The sequence below is a fragment of the Martes martes genome (assembly GCF_963455335.1).
Source record: "Martes martes genome assembly, chromosome: 9".
Classification (NCBI taxonomy): Eukaryota; Metazoa; Chordata; class Mammalia; order Carnivora; family Mustelidae; genus Martes; species Martes martes.
The window spans coordinates 33,913,529-33,936,624 of NC_137896.1; the positions used below are offsets into that span (position 1 = coordinate 33,913,529).

General features: G+C 41.5%; 1 protein-coding gene across 1 annotated transcript in view; it reads left to right on the top strand.

Moving 5' to 3' along the window:
- PLCB4 (phospholipase C beta 4) overlaps positions 1 to 23,096 on the top strand; it is a 408,965-nt gene that overhangs the window by 336,290 nt on the left and 49,579 nt on the right. The window contains exons 20-26 of the mRNA XM_080813478.1: positions 4,246 to 4,346; positions 7,495 to 7,530; positions 9,860 to 10,001; positions 12,243 to 12,327; positions 12,655 to 12,779; positions 14,678 to 14,729; positions 22,500 to 22,602. Coding sequence (XP_080669604.1) covers positions 4,246 to 4,346; positions 7,495 to 7,530; positions 9,860 to 10,001; positions 12,243 to 12,327; positions 12,655 to 12,779; positions 14,678 to 14,729; positions 22,500 to 22,602 — 644 coding nt within the window. The remainder of the gene's footprint in view (positions 1 to 4,245; positions 4,347 to 7,494; positions 7,531 to 9,859; positions 10,002 to 12,242; positions 12,328 to 12,654; positions 12,780 to 14,677; positions 14,730 to 22,499; positions 22,603 to 23,096) is intronic.

The following is a 23,096-nucleotide window of genomic DNA, read 5'->3' on the forward strand; positions in this document are numbered from 1 at the left end:
GCTACTAGCCTCTACATTACTTGGGCCATATAGCCACAGCCATAATGATTGGTTTTAAATGGACCTTTTGAAAGGTCTGGAATGTTTTAGAAAGTTCTTTCTCCATTATGTGGTATGAAAATTGGTTAGCAAAATTGTGTGTCTACTGGTTGGACAATTGTCTTGTATTTATGTCATGGTTGGGACTACATAATGTAGAAACATTTGGAGAAACTCTCTCCACTTATTATATGAAAATCTGAAATATACAAGTAGATTTTAGGAAAGTTTGCTCCTATAGATGAAAACCTGAAAGTTGTGAGAATTAACTAATGTCAGTAATAAAGACAGCTTTATAAAGATGGCTCACCATGGAACAGACTTCACCGGGACGTTGTGTTTTGTGTGTCCAAACCAGAGGTTCAACCCCTCTCCCAGAGAACACAAATACTGACTGACTCTTATGTATTGTATATGGCAGTGAGTGCCCTAGAAGGCAAAGATACCTGGAATTATTTAATTGGTGACTGTTATAATTTTCTATTACTAGATAACAAACCACCCCAAAATCTAGAGGCTTTAAATAACACGTTATTACTTTCTCCCGTAGTTCTGTGGGGGCATCTGGGCTCACACTGATGATTTTCCCTTAAGCTTCTCATGCATTTGCAGACAGATGACATCCAGAGCTGGAGTCATCTGAGGGTTCAGTCAGGCCTGATGTCCCAGATGGCCCACTCCTGTGGCTGGCATTTGTTGTGGGGAGCTCAGCAGGGTCAAGGACCAGAACTCCTCCCTTTGTCCTTTCCATGTGGCTTGAGCTTCTCACAGCATGGTGGCCAAGGTTCTAGATGGCACACCCTGAAAGCCAGTCTTCTAAGAGGCAGAATGCAGAAGCTGCTAAACTACTTTAAGAACGATGCCTAGAACTGGCCCATCATCACTGCCTGTATATTTCTTTCATCAAAGCAAAATTAAGGCCTGCCCAGCTTCGAGGGGGTGGGTGAGTGGCAAGATCACATTCTAGAAGTGCCTGCAGGAGAGCAGATACTCTTGTAGCTGTGTTTGGAAAACACATCAACCACGATGCCCTATTATTTCACTTTTTTTTTGCAAATAATAAACCTGAACATGATTTCAGAATAAAATCCTGAAAAGAATATTATTTGAAAAGGTCAATAAAATACTTCTAAAATTTGAAAAGATGAATATTATGTAAAATGAGTTCCTTAACTTAGGTTAAGTTTTAGAGATGGTAGTCGAAAACGTTTTAGACATTACTAGATCCTACAATCCGGTAAAACAAACTGCAGAGTACTGGACTAAATTAACAAGGAAAATAATAGTAATACGAATCGCAACCGCCGTCGTTGTACTAACTGTGAAGGGAGCAGTTTACATCACCGCGTAATCTAATCTTTCTATGGCCCAATGAAACAGGTATCATTATACGCATTTTTCAGGTAAAGGAAGTGGAAGTCTGAGAGGTAAACATAGTCTGCACATGCCCCCACAGCTGGTGAACAATGGCACTAAGAGTCAATCCCAGAATTGCCTGACTCCAGGTTCAGGACTTTTTGTGCCTTACGATACTGCCCGTCTAATATACAGGAATACGAAGAGAACACAAATATGCAAAATTGTTGTTAAAAATATTTTTTAGAAAAAAAAATATAACTGATGAAAGTCAAAGATGTAAAATTTCTTGAACACACACTAATAAAAGATGAGGGTCAGTGTGATTCCATTTATCATCCTTAAGGGTACTTCCCACCTTTTATGCATATACTCATTATTCCTACAAAATATTTGGCTCTGGTGGCTCTGTGTTGTTCAGTGTGGACATAAATAATCATGTGGGATAGCATACATGTAGAAAATTAGCTGAGAGGACAAAATCATCCACTTGAATTTCTGTTTAAGGGTATACAGATTTCTGCTATACCAGTTATATATTCTTAGGTTCCCTCGGTGATGCCTGGCTTAATTCTGGTCGACCAGTTGGCTATAATTACCCCAGTGTCACCGTATGATCCTACTATACATGAATGACAAGAGTCTCTAATTTAAATACTTCAGCACAGTAGGTAAGAGGAAACCAAGCATAACTTGAAAGATTAGCCCTGCCTGGAGGCTGTAGAAAACAGAAAAGGCCCTTAGTCAATGAAAGCATGTGCCCATTCGTTAGGCAGGATTTAGATTCCGAAGGACACGTGGCTTCCAGGACTGTGTGACAAGCAGTGGGGAATGCCCAAACCATATGTGGTTGTGGGTATGTCTCTGCACCTTTGCACAATCAAGGAATGGCAGCATCCATTCATACAACTCTTCTTTTTAAAAGATTATGTATTTATTTGAGAGGGAGCACACACTCGAGAGAGCGTGAGAGAGGTGTGAGGGAACAGAGGGAGAGGGACAAGCAGACTCCATGCTGAGTGTGGACCCGATGCAGGGCTCAATCTCAGGACCCCAAGATCAGGACCTGAACCCAACAAAGAATCAGACACTTAACCGACTGAGCCACCCAGACACCCCCTTTTTAAAAGTCAAGTCTCTACTACTTGTATGGGACACGTTCCTTGACTTCAAGTAGTTTATATCTGGCTGGCCAGATAAGACTAAAAGATATATGAACTGGAAATTTACTAGTAATGGTGGGAAGTTTCAAAATCTCGGTTTCAGACTATAGATCATGGAAACTCAGTGTCATGTTAAGAGCATTGTGCTAAGAATCCAGGGAAATCTAGGTCCATATCTTCCTCTGTGACCTTGGATTTGTAAATCATATCTCTGGATCGATTTCCTTATCTATAAAGTAGACACACTGGGCTAGATTTTTTAAAGACCTATTCCAGCTGCTTAATTCCTTTTTTTCCTGCCAAAGGCCTATACGAGCTATTTTTTTTTTTCTCTTTGTAATCATCTACTTCCACTCATCCACCCATCAGAATACCAGTTTCAGAACAGGAGGGTGTCCGTCTGTCTTGCCTCACTTTTTTTTTTCCATGTCTGGAATAACACTTTGCAAAAAGCAATCCCTCAAGAAATTCCAGATCTAAGACACCATCAGTTGAAAGACACCATTATTTTATAATGACTAGGAAAGAAAGCTGCTTCCAAGTAAAACAGCATTGAGTAGAAGAACACGTTACAACATCAGAAATATTACTATGTGCAAAATATGCATCTTAGAAGTGACGAAATCTTATTCTTGAGTTGTTTGCACATTTTAAACATGCTTTAAAACACACACACACACACACACACACACACACTTCTTACGGGTCTGCTTCCCACTCTCAGGAGTCCATACTCAGAAATTATTTCACTGTTTTTTTCCAGTAGGGGTCCTTCAAGCCCTGTGTTGTGACAGTGCGGATTTATGTTGGCCTTGTCCTGAGGCCTATGGGTTTCTCCTGATCCTGACAAGTTTTTAGGCAGATTCCTAACCTGGGAGTTTTTTGCAGAATGGGGGATCGTGGGAATCCAGATCTCACACCAACATGTGTCATTTTCTAGTGGATTTCTTTTTTCCACTGACAGCCTTGGGAGGATACCAGCCTCAGGAAGATACCAGAGTTCTTGTCACTTTCTGGACTGGACTGGTGCTTCTGTACCTCCTTTCACGATCTGGGCCATGCTCCTGGGGCATCAGCTTTATCTAGCACCCACTTCCAGCCTCCCAGTTAGCATGAGCCCTAGGAATGATTCTAGAGTCTCTGAAACCTAAGCCAGGGTTCAGAGTGGTGTACAGGTGCAGTCTAGTCTTTCTAAGCTCTTTCTCTTTTATGTCTCACCAATCCCGGCCACAAGTCACTATACCCATAGCATTCACATGCACATTAATCTCTTTTTTAAAAGTGTATTTTCCTCTTCTCATACCTTCCTTGTGTTTTCCCTAAGTCCCAGGGAAGATCATAACACCCTTTCAAGGTCACAGCTGTTTCTGAGTGCTTGAGGCTTTAATTTTTACAGTGAGTATACTGGGATGGAAATCAGTACTCACTTAAGAAAAATGCATTAAGCAACACACGTGTCCAACATCATGCTAGACGCACAAGAAATAACAGCTAACAAGATGTGCTCCTTGAACTTGAGAGCTAGTGAGAGTTTTACTTGAAAAAAATTTGCCTGTTTAAATGTTCCCATCTTCATTTAGCTTCCGTCTTCCCCTCCGAAGGAGTTTACACTCCACTCAAGATTCTGAAGACCTGATTGATGGGCAGTAATTAGGCTTCATGGATTTTCCTTTTGTCTTGCACACAGCTGACCAAGAGGAGGAAGCTCACCCTGAATACAAATTTGGAAACGAACTTTCTGCTGATGACTTGGGCCACAAGGAGGCTGTTGCAAATAGTGTCAAGAAGGTCAGAGTCTCAGTATTCCTTTTTTTTTTTTTCTCAAGACTGTCAAGAAGAGGTAGTAGCTAATAGTTATGAAATTTTAAAAATGTGACAACCACATGAAAATAAAGTAGCCTATAATTCCCCTTCTATGTTGGGTGGCCAGAATCAATATCTTAATGCAAGCTATGGGCAATAAGTTAGAAAGGATATTTGAATGGCTCATTAGCCATCCCCACTGTTGACCACCACCTATTTCTCCAGTATTCTTTAAGTAATATCATTTATTGCACTATTTTAGGTGAATAGGGAGACGACAAAAGCAGCCTGTTGAAGTCATTGGGAAAATGACCTACCCGATTATCCCAAGCAAGCCCTCGTTAGAAAACCAGTCCTACCAATTAGATATCTCCTCTCCCTCCTAATGTAGAATTAACATGAGCGTATTTCCATCCATCCAGCTGTTCAGGCAAGAAAAATGGCTGTTATCTATCTACTACGTGCCAGGCATAGCCTAGGCCGTAACAACCCAAAAAGGTCAAAACAGGCTTAGTTTCTGCTCTCCTGGAGCTTAGAGTCTGGGAGTTTATTGGAAGGGAATAGGAAACAACGACAAACCATCAATTATGCAATTACAATTGTTATAAGTGCTATTATGAAAGTTAAAAATGAGGGCTAAAAGAGAGAATCACGAGGTTGAAGGAATAAGGAAACCAGAACCCAAAGGTAAAGAGGAACCAACCATGCACGGAAGGAGAGGAAGGACCCCGGTTATGGGATAACAGCAGCAGAGACACTGGATGGAGCGGGCTGAGTAAGGGGCAGAGGAAACAAGATGAGATCGTACAGGCAGGTAAGAGCTAGGTGATGCGTGGGATTCGGAAGCTACTATGAGAGACTCAGATGTTAATTTAAGTGGAATCTGAAGCCCCTGAAAATGTTCAAAGAAGGAAGCAGTGCAGCCTGATAGGGGTTATTGAAAAACCACTACAGTTGCCATATGGAGACTGGTTAGAAGGGAGTAAGAGAGGGTGCAGGAAAAGTGGCTGCACTCAGGCTGTTGCACTCAGCCAGACCCCTGAGGCTTAAACCAGACCGTAGAAACAGGACTGAGTGGGTTCAAGGTCAACTGAGGAAACAAAAATGATCCAACTTGCTGATGGACTGAATGTGAGCAAGTGAGGGGGAGAGGGGAAGCGAGATGACTCTCTGGGTCTGAGTCTGAGGACCTGGGTGGACAGTGGGGAAGACTGGAAGAGGAAAAACTCGGTGTCTCAAGTGGGACAGGATCTTTGAGGGCTGTGAGATACTCCAGGGGTGCTGCCACCAAGGCACCCATAGCCTTGAGCCCTGATGCTGCTTTCATTTCCTACCTGTGTAACCTCAGGTAAGTTAACTGAAGCTCCCAGTGCCTGGGTTTTCTCCACTGCAAGGTGAAGATAGCGCCTACCTCACTGGTCCATTTTGAAGAGTCGATGGGTCTAGAATATGTAAAGCGCTTCCGGTGGTGCCTAGCACATGGTCATTCCCATTAAGGCCTTCATTACTGCTGCTCTGTTATCATTTTCATCTTCACCGTTGTGAGCACCGTCATCACCTGTATCTAGAACTAGAAGAACTAGAAGAGAGGTGGGGCTAGAGATATAAACTGGAAGTTCAGGAGATGGGATTTAAAGCCATGGAAATAAGTGAGATGACCCATGGGAAGAGTCAGAGAAGGCGGGCCAGAAAAGAAGAGCAAGATATGGCCCGAGAGGTAGGATGGAAATCGATGAGATCAAGGAAGCCAAGAGAAAAGGTGGAGGACAAGGAGAGAGGTGTTTCCCCCCGCCACCTGCTCCAGCTTAATTGAAATAAAATTGACACATAGCATTGTGTAAGTCGAAGGTATATAAGTGATGATTTGATGCCTGTATATATTCTGAAATGCTATTTCAATAAGGTAAGTGAACATCTCCATCGCCTCGTAATTACCTGTGTGTGTGTGTGTGTGTGTGTGTGTGGTGAGAACATTTAAGATCTGCTCTCTGAGTAACTTTCAAGTATGCAGTAAAATGTTAACTGTGAACACCATGCTGTTTGTTAGATCCCCAGAAAGTTCTACTCATAACTAGACGTGTATCCCCTTGGACTAACACCTCCCCATTTCTCCCACCTCCTGGCCCCTGGCAAAGTGGTTGGTGTTTGACTACCGTTGATTAACTCAGTAAGAAGACTCCAGAGTTCCGGAGCTGGCAACGTGGAGGTCACTGGTGACCTTGCAAAGAGAAGTTGCAAGGGTGTGGTGGGGACCACAGAAACAGACAGATGTGAATGAGCAGAGACTATACTTTTGAGAGGTTTTGCTATAAAGGGAAGAAAGGAGTAGGCTGGGGGGTAATGGCAATCATAGGAGTCAAGAGAGTGTTATTTTTAGAAGGAATCTGGAGTGTGTTTGCAAACTTTTGGAAGTGGGGCCGTAGAGAGGGAGAGATTAGGCTTGCGAGAGGGAGAGAAGACATAACTGCCTGTGAGTTCCTGGAGAAGGGAAGAGTGGATGGTATTCATGGTGATGTGATGGGGGCAAGGATTCTTAATCATTGAAGACAGTGGCTGAAGGTGTAGGTAGGTGCATCCATTTGGTAGTAGTTGAAAATGGGAGAGTGTTGGAAGAGCAAAGCCAAAGGAACACTTTGATTACACCCTCCCTCTTCTGATAGAGAGTATTGCCTCTATTTTGAGACTCTTGGATGCCTACTAAGACTCAGTACCTACCTTGACGCTCCCTTACCACATAAAGCCTTTATCACTACCCACACATGAGTGTTGAATCGAGTAACCATTCGTGCTCGCCTGCCCTTTACAAATCAGGAGAGGTGGCCACATCAAATGATTTCCCAAACCCCATGATGAAATAATTAATCTACTGTAAGGAAACATCTAAATAGGAAAGACTATCAAGAAAGGAGGGGAGACAGTATTAAGATTTATTTTTCTGGTATGTAAGTCAGGCTGTTGTATCTTTCCTTCTTATTTTGTTGATGGCTTTATGTCATCAATAATTTTCCACCTTCACAAATAAAAAGAATAACAAGCTTACCCATATTTATTTAAATATTTACATATATATGGCTGGTAAATTTGGAATTTTGCCCTTTAGAGAAGTAAACAAATTAGTCTTTCTCTAATTTAGGCTTCAGATGACCTTGAACATGAAATCAACAAAAAGGTAAGAAAATAATTTCCTTGTGTAGTTTGCTCTCATTACAGAATATCATATGTGCCCCCGTAATATTTAACAATTTATACTAAATGTTGTTAACCCTGTCTCCCTCCCACCTCAACCCATGGAATGTCAGGCTTACTGTTTACCATATTCACATGCTTAATGCATCTCATTGCAAGGGTCTTCAAAAGAAAGAATTATTCACAGTAGTGAAATAAGCAAATCCCGATAAAAATCACAAAACAAAGGCAGGTGAATATGATGGTTTTCCTGAAAATAAGTGTTTAGTACAGTCAGACACTTAGTTGGCATTAGAGATTTCATTTCTATAATAAGAGTGCATAATTGTCAACACATCAAATTTGAAAATAAAAATGACCTAATAGGTCATCAGATGTTCCAGCATACTAGGAAGGTGATCTTGTTTCTGACTACACTGGCATTTTAAAAGATCATTAATTTAATTTAATTTAATTTAATTTAATTTAATTTGACACTGCCTGCATTCTAGGACTTCAGTTTGGTATTCTTAGATATGGACTTTATTATAAATCGAGTTCCATTTTTTATTTCTTTTGTCCTCTTTGACATTCTTCATGGTATCACAGTGGTTTCTCTGAGTCCATGCGGATGGTTTATTATGGTAGGGAGATTGGCGGCAGTCGCAGACAGAAATTTGCCTTGTAATTTGATTCCCATACTTCAGAGTTGGAGAACATCATGACTGGCTGTCTGTGGGGCCCTATCTTATTTGGAGTGAGACCCTATCTTCTAACTGTGTAAAGAGTAAGTTTGGATAAGACCTATCTCAATCCCTCCCATCATGTTCATGAACTTCTCTTCTAGAATTTCAGAGGATATTGAGGTCAGCAAAGCAGAGGTTAGTGTTTGGTCACTGCCGTGTATTAGCTGACTAGCTGCGACCAAATCGCTTTCATCCCCAAGGCCCTGGTCTTCTCACATGGTCAGCGGGTGGGACTCTCATCCTTACTCCACCTGATTACTAACAGTAATGAAGTTGTGCATGCAGGAGTTCAGCCCACTGCCCAAAACAGGGTCCTGGTGTTACTTACCATCATTAGATACCCAAGAAAGGAGTCACCCAAGAAAGGCCTCTGCCCTTGTTTGGGTGGATGGGACATATAAAGAAATGACTAAAAATGAAAACAAGTTACATTATTTGATTATTTATCTCAGGTTTTTATTGGCGAAATCAGTTTGAGGATTTAGAATGCTCAGATTGTTAAATCATCAGATAAGATAATCTGACCACTTTTTTTACTAGTCCATTCCTATGACTAGTCCATAGGAATGGACTAAGTAAGTAGTTCATCCGCCTGTATCTGTCGATGCAGGAAATTGTGGCACAAAGTGGAAAAACAACTTCCGTGTGTGTCAGAATCCCCTGGAGGGCATATTAAAACATGAATTCTTGGACCTCATCCTCTGAGTTTTCCGATAATGTGAGTCTTCATCAGGTTTTCAGAGCTAGCTCTCAACAAAATGTGGATCATTTTTGAAGGAATTGTTTTTGCTGTTTATTTCGTTCCAATTTACCAAGAAATAAACCAAAATAATTTACCTCTATGTAAAATAATGCAATTTTGACATGTCCTCTGTAGTGGTTTATCAGATTATTTTCAGAATAAGCTCTTTTAAAAAGTACCATAGACTACTTATGTATGTGGCTTAAATTCTAAACCGGTGTTAAGCAAAGTATGGTCCCCGGACCACCCACGTCATTACCACTTAGGAACTAGATGAAGAGGAAATACTTGGGCCTCCCCCCAGACTCACTTCATCAGAAACTCAGAGGATGAGGTCCAGGAATGTATGTTTTAACAAGCCCTCCAGGGGATTCTGATACACACTGAAGTTGTTTTTTCATTTTGTGCCACAATTTATGAGATTATAAATGATAATACTTGCTGCATATTTCCATAGATTGCTATGAACCTCAGTATGCTTTCCTTTAAAGTCGTCTGGCAACCTTAGAAAAATGTAAGAGAGAAGCCTTATATTTTATTATTATCTCCTTTTATATTATTAGGGGCTATGATGACATGAACTTTTTTTTTTTTTAAAGTATGTTCCAGGCCCAACATGTGGCTCGAACTTACAACCCTGAGACCAAGAGTCTCTTGCTCTACTGACTGAACCAGGCAGGCACCATAGACAGGCGCTTTTAAAATTATCCTGTAGCAAAATGGAGGAAGAAAAGGTCTTTCTCTTTCAGTTTGTGCATGCAGGTCGTCTTTCGTGAGGACATCTGTAGCGGGTTCCTGTCCCACCTGAGTCCTCAACATGTATATTCCGTTCATTGTGCTCGTAGGGCCTGGTGACCGTGGAAGACGAACAGGCATGGATGGCGTCTTATAAATATGTAGGTGCTACCACTAACATCCATCCGTATTTGTCTACAATGATCAACTATGCACAACCCGTAAAGTTTCAAGGTTTCCATGTGGCTGAAGGTAACACCAAAGGTTAAATTCTATTGCCTTTTTTGGTCTGCTTCTCTTCTGTCATGCCGCTGAGCTGTGCTCTGACACGTCGCCATTTTTCTTTCCTGGGCACGGCCCCTTTCCTCTTCACTGTGTTTTGTGTCACAGACTGTGCCTGTAGCCTCGTGTCCTTGGCATGCCGCGAGATTGCTTTGCCATTCCCCGAGATTGCCTTGCCATTCCCCACATTGTCCACAGGGTGGCTCTGAGGTACTGCAGAGTTCTTAGCACGAGGCAAGCTTAGCGTTGCCTCTTGCGTTCCATGGATCTTCCTGTGCTTAAGAAAGCAACTGATTGCAGGGTCATAGGGAAGCTCTATTTTTAATTACTGGGTATTTACCCCAAAGATACAGATGTAGTGAAAAGAAGGGCCATCTGTACCCCAATGTTTATAGCAGCAATGGCCACGGTCGCCAAACTGGGGAAAGAACCAAAATGCCCTTCAACGGATGAATGGATAAGGAAGATGTCCATATACACTATGGAGTATTATGCCTCCATCAGAAAGGACGGATACCCAACTTTTGTGGCAACATGGACGGGACTGGAAGAGATTATGCTGAGTGAAATAAGTCAAGCAGAGAGAGTCAATTATCATATGGTTTCACTTATTGGTGGAGCATAACAAATAATATAGAGGACATGGGGAGATGGAGAGGAGAAGGGAGTTGAGGGAAATTGGAAGGGGAGGTGAACCATGAGAGACTATGGACTCTGAAAAACAACCTGAGGGTTTTGAAGGGGTGGGGGGTGGGAGGTGGGGGGAACCAGGTGATGGGTATTGGGGAGGGCACGGATTGCATGGAGCACTGGGTGTGGTGAAAAAACAATGAATACTGCTACGCTGAAAAGAAATAAAAAAATTTTAAAAAAAGAAGGCAACTAATTTCTTTTTTTTAATAATTTTTTATTTTTTTATTAACATATAATGTATTATTAGCCCCAGGGGTACAGGTCTGCGAATTGCCAGGTTTACACATTTCACAGCACTCACCATAGCACATACCCTCCCCAATGTCCATAACCCAACCACCTCCTCCCTACCCTGCTCCCCCCAGCAACCCGCAGTTTGTTTTGTGAGAGAATAAGAGTCTCTTATGGTTTGTCTCCCTCCCGATCCCATCTTGTTTCATTTATTCTCTTCCTACCCCCCAAGCCCCCCACGTTGCCTCTCAACTTCCTCATATCAGAGAGATCATATGATAATTGTCTTTCTCTGATTGACTTATTTCGCTAAGCATAATACCCTCCAGTTCCATTCATGTCGGAAAGCAACTGATCTCTGTGCATTGATTTTGTATCCTGCCATATTACTGAGTTGCTGAGTTCTAGTAGTTTGGGGGTGGAGTCTTTTGGGTTTTCCATATAAAGTATCATGTCATCTTCGAAGAGAGAGTTTGACTTCTTCTCTGCCCATTTGAATACCTTTTATTTCTTTGTGTTGTCTGATTGCTGTTGCTAGGACTTCTAGTACTATGTTGAGCAACAGTGACGAGAGTGGACATCCTTGTCGTGTTCCTGATCTCAAAGGGAAGGCTGTCAGCTTTTCCCCATTGAGGATGATATTCGCTGTGGGTTTTTCATAGACAGATTTTATGAAATTGAGGAATGTTCCCTCTATCCCTATACTATGAATCGTTTTAATCAGGAACAGATGCTATATCTTGTCAAATGCTTTTTCTGCATCAATTGAGAAGACCATGTGGTTCTTCTCTCTTCTCTTACTGATTTGTTCTGTCACATTGATTGATTTGCGAATGTTGCATCACCCTTGCATCCCATGGATAAATCCCACCTGGTCATGGTGGATAATCTTTTTAACGTACTGTTAGATCCTGTTAGCTTGGATCTTCACGAAGACCCCTTTTGATCAAAAGCAGACCTCCAGAAATATCCACAGGATTTTTAAACTTTCATAATCATTTTTTGGGGGCCTGGAGAAGCCACCCTAGTCATCAAATAGACATACCTTGGGGGTGGCTGTGTGGGCCATATATACATAATTTGTTTCATGACTCCAGATTTAATCCATCACTATTTAAGTCAGCTGTCTCTAGCCCCAGGACATTGATGAACGTAGGCATTACTGATAACATAATGGAACACCTGCCTCCAAAGCCTCGTGATTTGAGATGTAATTACATTTATTGCTTGTCTTTCCACAAGGTTGGATGGAAGCGTTGCTGAGTGCATCTTTATTTTTCTTTACAGAGCGTAATATTCATTATAACATGTCTTCTTTTAATGAGTCCGTCGGCCTGGGCTACTTGAAGACGCACGCCATTGAATTTGTGAAGTATCCTTACGTAGTGAATGGAGTAAACGGCCAGTGCCCTTTAAGTTTGGCGGGAGTCTCTGAAACAGATAAATGGTGAATAGATAATTGTGGTTGTCGAGCTAATAAAATAGTATGTGTGAAAGACCACGGCAACTGTGAAAACCTGCCCAAATGTGAATTGTTTATGCAGTGAACTCTGGTTTTTCTCCTCAGCCTCACTCATACATGTGAAATTTCCTCTCCGTTAGCTTCGTGTTTGTCATTGTTGGTCTAGCCTTTGTTGTGTATTTATTACTTCTGGAATACTCTTTTTTCTCCCCTCATTCTCCTTAATAAGTTACACAGCTATAACAAACGGCAAATGAGCCGCATTTACCCCAAGGGAGGCCGGGTTGATTCCAGTAATTACATGCCTCAGATTTTCTGGAATGCTGGCTGCCAGATGGTTTCGCTGAACTATCAAACCCCAGGTAGGAACTGATGTCCAGTGACCTCAAATTCCAGGAGAACACTTTGACAGGATGGTGCCAACCATTGCCATCCGTTGGCCGTGGGCATTTTTTTTTAAAGGAAGAAGACATATGGCAAAACAATGTGATGTTGGATTTATGTAATGGTGAGATACGAAACACCAAAAATAGAGCCCTGTAAAGGGTGGAAGACAAAATATTTTGATTTAAATTGAATTTCACTTCATAAATACCACAACTAATCTGCCAAACATTGTCCCCTTTTCCAAAATATCTTCAATTTTTCTTCTTTTTGGATCAAACTTATCTTCTTTTCCAGAGACAGAATTAAATGAGAAAAATGTGAGTATCTCTATCAGGAACTATGACTCATTTCTCCTTTAGAAAGTACTCTTCTCTCTGTTAACATTCAGCAGGTATCAATAACACAGCATCTCATCATAAAAGTACAGAATATTCAAGAGTAAACTCCACTAAAACAGTGTGTAAGGATTTATATATTCTTAGAGGCACTAATCCGTAACTTGGTCCTCCAAAGTGTGTTCAAAGGCAGGCTTCTAATATATGATCTTTCCCCCTCCCTGGAAGGAGAGGAGTGAATTTTTAAAATGTATGAACAATTTTTTCAAGTTTTTAAAGTCTGCTTAGGAGCCAAGTATCACAATTTTAAGATCAGAGGTAGAAAAATTCTGGACTCTAGTTGTTTACTTAAAAGAGGTAAGAAATATGCCACAAAACCATTCACATGCTGTGGTTAATCCCATAGCCTGGTCCTTAAAGTTGGCAAAACAAAGCAAAACAAAAACATTTTCTTGTTCAGTCCTTTGCTGTATAAGGGGGTGCCTCCCATGTTTCCTGGTTTGGGGGGCATTTTCCTTTTCTAGTCCATCCACCATACTTTGAGAGTTTCTATCCACCTTGTTTATTATCTGGACTGACCGAAATTTCTCTTGACTTCCATCCCTTTGCCATAAATGTGGGCTCGATAGTACTTCCCTCCTATTGGTGACGACTTCTCAGGGACCAGAAGCTGGGGTCAAATGTCTGTACAACATCCCCATCAGTCCTTGCTATACTGAACTACGACTGGATATCAGTACAAGCCCATAATGTTTCTAGCAGAAACCAAATAAAACAGAGTGCTGCTTTTACTTTTTAAAAAAAGCGGGGGTGGTGGGGTGGAGGAGGTCAAGTTGTATTTTCAGTTGTCAGTCCATTATATGGATTAAATTATCCTAAACCAATTTATTCACTAGGTCAGCATGTGTTTTATTCTATAACATTAGGATCAACCACAACATGCTGAAGAAGGGAAAAAAAAAAAAATCTACCAGCTTGTTTGTTTTGTTTCGTTTTGCTAATGAAAAAAGGGAAGATTGTGTCCACTTGTGAGAGAAAAATCCTAAGCCATGCCCTGCCAGCGCAGACACCACTAGAAGAATTCTCCCTAGGTTTAAAAGTAGGAACAAGCCGCTAATTTTTCCATGATACTGTCTGGATTATTTTTTATTGTTTTTAATCGAGTTTGTACTCCTACGACCTTCCTGGAATGTCCACAGCCAATCCTTCCTCTGTGACCATAAGGCACATTCTCCCCAGTTGGACACCTATACTCTCAACACTAATTGGACAATCATTTGACTCATATGTTTAATCCAATTTTTAATGCAATTCTAGCATGATCTTTATGAAAATACATTTTATGTTTGACTTAAACACAGATGATTTCAACAGGGAAGAGGATCGTGTGCACTCAACAGACCCAGACATAACTTGAAATGTTAAAAAAAAACCTTTCAGTCTAGGATCCGTATCTGACTTCCATTGTTTAAAATCACCCATCGTGGTCTTCTTTGTGCAGGGAGATGAGATGCTAAATTATTTTTGTCTCTTGACAGATCTAGCGATGCAATTGAATCAGGGAAAATTTGAGTATAATGGATCATGCGGGTGAGTAATATGATTTAAACTGTTGTCACTGTGTTCCTGAACCCATACTACAGCTGTAATGAAACTGTGTCATTTTTAATTAGGGGCTGCTCAATTTAAGCTGAGTTTGAGGGATGGGATAGAAACAATTGAAATCCCTAGATAGATTGTATTTGTAAGTATACATTTTTCATCTACCCAGTTTATTGAACAGAATTGTCCCCCTAAAAATTTAACCATAAGTTAAGCAGTTTATCATACACACTCAAGTTTAATTCCCTCACTTTAAATTCAAGAGTGGAGGTTTTTATAGCCACGGCAAATAATGATCCCTGCTCATTTGGACATTAACTGGAAACATAGATAACAAGTATATGTATTTTCCCTAAGACAAATAGAGGAATGAAGTTGATTTAGTATGTAAGGAAGTTATGAATGTCAATTTGAAGGTAATACACCTAGGAAGAAAGCTTTATCCTGTCTTAATTCTTTTGCATGTCTTGTAAAGAGCGGTTATCAAAAAATAATACTATGAATATTGTTCTAGTTTACTTAACTGGCGTTCTTTAACATCTGTGAACCAAGGAGTGAAATAAGAAATGTTGATTTCCTAATTTTGTAATGTGGAGCACAACACGGAAAGGTTAAGTGAAAATGTGAAGTTAAATTCTGTGGAGAAAAAAACCAGTGTGGCCATTTTTTTTTTTTTTTCCTTCATGCATCTGTCCCCAAGCCTCTAAATTAATCCCGTGGAGTGCCATCCCATCCATAATACTACTGTCAGGAAATTCTTGGCCTCCCTGGTTGAATACCTCAATTTTATCACGAAGAACAGCCAGCCAAGATAACATTTTTCAGCAGTTACGGGTTCAGAGTGCACACTCGCCCGTCTTCCTCCTGCCGGATGGTTCTCTACCCGTGTACCTCCACCCATGAGTGACCCCCCCCAATGCATTGCTGGCACATATGTTATGTTTTCCTCTGCTGTGTGCTTTGAAAGAAATCAAAGTCTTACACCGTAAACTAATATGTTATATGTCAATTACAGAAAGAAGTAAAAACTATGTAATTCAAAAGAAAACTGCCAAATACTCATTTTTAGAATTATTTTTTCAAATATTTTATTTATTGGGGTACCTGGGCGGCTCAGTCATTAAGTGTCTGCCTTCTGCTAAGGTCATGATCCCAGGGTCCTGGGATGGAGCCCCGCATCGGGTTCCCTGCTCAGCGGGAAGCCTGCTTTTCCCTCTCCTGCTTCCCCTGCTTATATTCCCTCTCTCACTGTCTCTCTCTCTGTCAAATAAATAAATCTTTTAAGGAAAAAGATTTTATTTATTTACTTGAGCCAGAGAGAGAGAGGAGAGCATGAGTCGGGTGGGGAGGGCGGAGAGAGAAGCCAGCTTCCCACTGAGCATGGAGCCTGATGCAGGACTCGATCCTGGGACTCCGGGATCATGACCTGAGCCCAACGCAGATGCTCAGTGGACTGAGCCACCCAGGTGCCCCTGCATTTTAGAATTCTTTACAGCTCTGTTGTATTTAACGCATAGCGTTCATCACCAGGAGGTGGTGCACGTAGCTTGATGGAGGCAAACTGAGGCAGCAAGGCTGCAGGGGGCAGCGGTGGTGTGGGGACGACAGCTCACACTGAAGCCCAGCCCTCATGGTTCATACCAGGCACCCCAACCCCGTGCGGGGCTCCCTCCTCAGAGCCTCCCTTGTAGCCCAGTGACACTAAAGTTTGCCCTCTTGGCCACAGCTGTCCGACAGCCAGTCCTTCCACAGGGTGGGGGACTGTTGCCAGGTCACAAGGTCCCACCAGGAGCTGTATGCATGCCCTCCGTTCCTTTGTGGGACTTCCTGTTTCGCCCGGGTTCCCACGATCAGTGTCTCCCTTTAGGCACCGCTGCTTATTCTAAAATGCATTCCCAGACAAGCACGGTGCCGCTGGAGCCCAAATTCCATGCTGAAGTGTTGGAGTGATGTGACCGAAAACCTACGTCCCACCAGAGGGGCTAGGAAAATAGGATTGTTCAGTGGGGCGCCCCGCCTTGAAGAGCCATTGACGGTCATGTTCCGTCACGTGTCACCATCCCCCATCCTTCCCTTTCCCCTCCCGGAGGCAGAGTTTGTCACCGGCAGGGAAGAGGGAAGACGTCTTCCTCAGCTGTGTGTTTCTCGACCCCATCACTCTCGGCCATGGAGCAGTCATAGCTGGTAGATACCGTGTTGGCCATGCAGGTGTATTTCCATGGAGCGAGAGCGTCCAGGACACTCTGGCTTTCCCTATGTTGCCTTTGTCATTCACCCACCCACCTGCCGGGACTCGTTCAACACTCCTTGTTGGCGTGTCTGAGGGCTGGGTGTCTGTACAGAGGCCTTCTGAACTGTTTAGGCTTAGGGTGGCAAACGGTAGTGGTTGTATAGAGAACAGCAGTGTTGCAAAGCACGTGCACACTCTCTGAATCCACCAATGCTAACAAAACATTGGGAACCTGCCCAGGACTCCCTCTCTGCTCTCCAGGCTGATCTTTTGGAAGGCTGTGCCCCTGAGCTCAGTAAGTGTGATTTTCAGTAGGAAAGTGAGTGGTAGTTCATGACAGACTCCTTTCTAAAGGTATGAAAATGGAAGGCATTTGTATAATTCCCAAGGAAACGAGACAGAGCAAGTTAATTTCTCAAGTCCGCATACTTTCAGAGGAAATTGGCGTGGCTGAGACCAACATAGTAGGATGTTTTAGGATCCAAAGATGCATACTTTTTGTAGAACTTTCTCAGGGTAAAATGTGTCTTGAAATCCATGACGGTCTTATAGTTAAAATCAGCCATTTTGCTTTCCTGCTGGTAGAGAAGATGGTGGAGTGTTGAACAATTGGTGCATCTTGGGTGTGATGAAATGGGTTGTCCTTCCTTATGACCGCATCCTCTGATTCTTATGGCTTCTGTCCACCCACCTGGCTGAAGGCCCTTCTTTTCTTCCTCTCTTGCCTTCCAGGACCCTACAAAGGTCTCAGAAAATATTTGGTTCTCTTCACTTGTCATTGGCTTTGGCCTCTGCCCAAGTCCACCACACAGACCTGGGTGCTTGGAATGAATTTATTTTCTGTACCAAAAAAACACCAGGCAGGACCAGCTATGGTTGGTTTGCGGGGCCCAGCGCAAAATGAAAATAAAGGCCTCCTTGTTCACAAATTTTTAAGCATTTCGAGACAGTAGCTGCAGAGCATTAAACCAGGTACAAAACTCTTCTAAGTTCAGAGCCCTGTGTAATGACACAGGTCCCACTGATGCCCAGGGCTCCCTGGACCTGCACGGGCACCAGTGAGTGGTGGCCTCTGCTGCATCCGCAGGTCCTCACAGGCCCCAAGCAGACACCCCTTCAAGATAAGCTGACTCAGTGTCACCCCCAAGCCAGGGCTTACCTCCTGGCCCTGTCAAACTTCTCCATGCTTTCTTTTATTTATTATTATTTTTTAAGTATATAAAATCAATACATTACACTGAAGGCTGCCTGCCTTGGAGAATTGGACTCCGGTTTCTTGACCTTTTCCCCTGACTCTTCTTATTTTGGATTGGTTCACGCTCTCACAGATGAGTTTTCTTCTAAGCAGATATGGAAGGAGGGAACATGGAAGAATATTTTGGGCACCCAGAAATCATCAGCATCACAATTTTGTATTTTTGGTGGGAAAGGTCCCTTCAGAAATGGCTGTAGGGAATGGAGAGTACGGAATCTCCAGAGAGCCCCTGCCCCTGTGGTTCTCAGGAGGCAAATCCCTCATCCCATGCAACTGGTATCCATGTTCCCCTTCTTGCGAAAGCCAGAACCATCCTCTCTTACATCCCCTTGAAGCTAATGGCCGATATTTTGTCAGCACTGGTAGACTTCGCTTGAAGTAGTGTGTCTTAATATTGTAGTTTCTCATCTACTTTCCATCCTAAGACTTCAACTTCTGCCATATCATCATATTTTCCCGTGGCTAACACTAGCCACAAAAAAAAGGGGGGGGGGTCCCAAATCTAAAACTGTAAATATAGGAAACCATCTGTTTTGTGCTGTTAGATTTTAAGTTAATATTTAGGGTTACATTCTCTTGGAGGCAGGTGAAAGTTCAAAATCATCTTTAATATTTGAATGATTCTGAAAACTCTATCTTCGATTTAAAAATCAGTGCTGTCCCTTGGAGATTCTTCACTGATGATTAAATCTAAGTTGAATGTGCAGTTATTTTCTTCAACACTTTTTTTGTTCAAACTTAGAAGATAGCAACGAATGACAACTTTGGCAAAACTACAAAAATGGGACTTGGGGTTTTTCTTTAAGGAGAAAAGTCATGCCCCAGAATCCTTTCTGCTTGGATTTTAAAAGATAATAAATTTGACATCATCTAGAGTTAAAATCAGTAAAAGTTGCTCTCCTAAAGAATAGGAAAGACTTGATCCCTCTAATTTTGATTCTTTTGTACTTAAAAGTAAACCAAGAGTTTGGGGGAAAGTACTTTTATAGTCCCTTATCTGCTATTCATGTTAGGATGGAATTTTACTATCTGTGGTTATAGTCCCTTGTAAAAACAAAAATTTTTTTCTTAGGTGAAGTCTGATACAAGTTCAGGGTAGTTATGGAATCTGGCTGAGGTCTGATTATGTGACTGTAACCAAAGGACATAAGTGACAGACATTGTGGAGTTGGGTCAATTTCCAAACATTTTCCTTACCTCACAAAGAAAACTCATACCCTTTAGCCATCACCTCCCAGTCTCCCCTACCTACTCCCTATTCTACTCCACCATCTACTCTCTGTCTTTCTGTATTTGTACAGACAGCACATTTTATAGGAATTAATTCATGTAGTATGTGGTCTTTGTGACTGGCTTTTTTTTTTTTTAAGATTTTATTTATTTATTTGACAGACAGAGATCCCAAGTAGACAGAGATGCAGGCAGAGAGAGAGAGGGAAGCAGGCTCCCCGCTGAGCAGAGAGCCCAATGTGGGGCTCGATCCCAGGACCCTGAGATCATGACCTGAGCTGAAGGCAGAGGCTTAACCCACTGAGCCACCCAGCCGCCCCTGTGACTGGCTTCTTTCACTTAGCATTATGCTTTCAAGGTTTATGCTGTAGCACATATCAGTACTTCATTTCTTTCTACCAAGTCATTTCCCGTAGTGTGGTATGCCTCATATTATATATTCACTCATCTCTTGATAGACATTTGGATTGTTTCCATCTTTCGGTTATTTGGTTGCCCTAACATTCACAGACAAGTTTTGTGTAGCTCTATTTTCATTTTTCTTGGGTATTTACTAAGAGTGGAATTGCTGGGTTGCATGGCACCTCTCTTTAACTGTTTGGGGAACTGCCAGACTGTCTTGGTGTCATTTCACATTCCCACCAGCCATGTATGAGGGTTCCATGTGTTCCATGAACTTGACGATACTTAGTGTTATCTGATTTTTTCACTATAGCCATCCTAATGTGTGTGTGGTGACAGCTCGCTGTGATTGTGATTTGCATTTCTCTCAAAACTAATGACACCAGGCATCTTTTCATGTCTTTTCATGTTTCTCTTATTTGGAGAACTATGTGTTCAGATCACTTGCCCTCTTGTTAACTGGGTTGTTTCTGACATATCGTAGACACACACCTCTTATTACTATATGATTTGCAAATATTTTCTCCCATTCTATGGCTTGTTTTTTCACTATCTTGATAGTGTCCTTTGAAGTGCAGAAGTTTTTATGATAAGGCCAATTTTATCTTTTTTTTTTCCTCTTGTTGCTTATGCTTTTGATGTTATGTCTAAGACCCATTGCCAAGTCATGAAGATTTATCCTTATTTTTCTTCAAAAAATTTTACCATTTTGGCTCTTACATTTAAGTCTTTGGTCCATCTTGAATTAATGTTTGTATATGATGTGAAGGAAGGGGCCAGTTTTCTTCTTTTGCATGTGGCCATTATAGTTGTCCTAGCAACATTTATTTAAAAGAATATTCTTTCCCTCTTTGAATAATCTTGGCATCCTTGTCAACAACTAACTGAGCATAGATATATGAATTTATTTCTGGACTCCCAGTTCTATCTCATTAATGTATATGTGCATCCTTATGCCAATACCACACTGCCTTGATTACTGTTGCTTTGTGGAAAGTTTTGAAATTGAGAAATATGAGAACTCTAACTTTGTTTTTCTTGTTCAAGGTTGTGTTGGCTATTCTTGGCCCTTGAGTTTTAGGATCAGCTTGTCAGTTTCTGAAGAAGCCAGTTGGGATCTGGATAGGGATTGAATCTGTGTATCAATCTGGTGAATAGTGCCATGTTAAGTCTTCTGATCCATGAACACAAGATGTCTTTCCATTTACTTAGATCTTCTTTAACATCTTTCAACAGTGTCTTGTAGCTTTCAACGTACATGCACTTATTTTGTTAAATTTATTCCTAAGTATTTTATTACTTTGGTGCTATGGTAGATGGGATCTTCTTTTTTGGATTGTTCATTGCTGGTATTTAGAAATACAATTGATTTCTGCATATTGGTTTTTAACCCTTCAGCCTTGCTGAATTCATTTATTAGTTCTGATGGGTTTTCTAAAAGATACATTCTTTAGATTTTAAAACAGTTTTAGAAAGAAAGAGAGCATGAGCTGGGGGAGGGTCAGAGGGAGAGAGTCTTCAAGCAGATTCCCCACTGAGCGTGGAGCCCAGTGTGGGTTCGATCTCATGACCCATGAGATCATGACCTGAGCCAAAACCAATAGTTGAACACTCAACCGACTGAACCCAGGCACCTCTCTGATCATTTTTTAGTAGATTCCTTAGATAGATTCCTTAAGTATATTCTATATACAAGATCATGTCATCTGTGAAGAGGAGTTTTACTTCTTTCTTTCCATCTAGATACATTTTATTCCATTTTCTTGCCTAATGGCACTGACTAGAAATAGGAAAATAATTACATCTTTATGTTCACCTGCCTCTAACTTGAAATTTCATGGTTCTTTTCACTGTGAACAAAGACAACAATCCACAATACTATTAACAGTACCTGTGACTCTGACACCAATGTAAATCACAGATATTTTTGTATCATTATTACTGTTACAGATCTCACAAAATATTTTTATGCATATCAGTACTTTAAAATTATAGTTATCAACTTAGCATCATATCTCATAATTCAATGCAGTCATTAAAACACAAAGTAGAATATCATGTACTCTCATTTTATTTTTTTTTAAAAGATTTTATTTATTTGACAGAGAAGAGAGATCACAAGTAGGCAGAGAGCAGGAAGAGACAGAGAGAGGGGGAAGCAGGCTCCCTGCTGAGCAGAGAGCCCGATGCAGAGCTTGATCCCAGGACCCTGAGATCATGACCTGAGCCAAAGACAGAGGCTTAACCCACTGAGCCACCCAGGTGCCTCTACTCTCATATTTTAGTAACTAGAGCTCATATAATTGGTTTTTCACTGTTATTCCTTGTATTTTATTTTGTGCACATGAGAGTAAGTATCTAAGGAGGTCCATGGCATAAAAAAGTTCAAGAGGATATAATAGCATCAGGAAGCTCTGGGTGTCACTGGGCCTGGAATCTAAAAGCATTCCTCGTTTCCTCCTTCTCTTCAGGATTATCCGTAGGAAAGGAATAGTGTCTTCAATCCTTAGACTCCTCTGCCTAAAACCCTAGTTCTTAAATTAGAGATGGGAGAAAGGAAGTACCTAGTGTCCAGAAGCATGAGTTTGTTAGTCATCGTAAACGCAACTAATAAACTCCTTCTTTGCTTTTGTCCTACCAGGTACCTCCTCAAACCAGATTTCATGAGACGGCCCGATCGAACATTCGATCCCTTCTCTGAAACTCCTGTCGATGGGGTTATTGCAGCCACTTGCTCAGTCCAGGTAAGCCCCCTGCTGTCTCGGGACTGTAAAAATGTGTCTATGGATGGTCCTGGAAAAGCCTTAAGAAGCCACATTGAAATATTTACTGTCAAGTTAGAAGGCCCCTGTGTTGCTCTCAACTTTGCGATTCCCCCTTTTCTTCCTAAGAGATACATTTTGTTCCCTAGTAGAACTATTAGCTACATTCAGCAGAAGATGCCAGATTGAAAAAGTACCTACTGGAGGATATGGAACAGTAGCAACTCTTATTCATTGCTGGTGGGAATGTAAAATAGTGCGGCCACTTCGGAAGCATGCTCTTATCCTATAATCCAGGAATCGTGCTCCTTGGTATTTACCCAAATGAATAGAAAACTTGCATCTGCACAAAAACCTGTACAGATATGTTTGTACCAGCTTTATTCATAATTGCCAAAAATTGGACAACTAAGATATCCTTCCTTAGGTATTGGATACATAAACTGTGGCACACCCAGACCACAGGATATTATTCA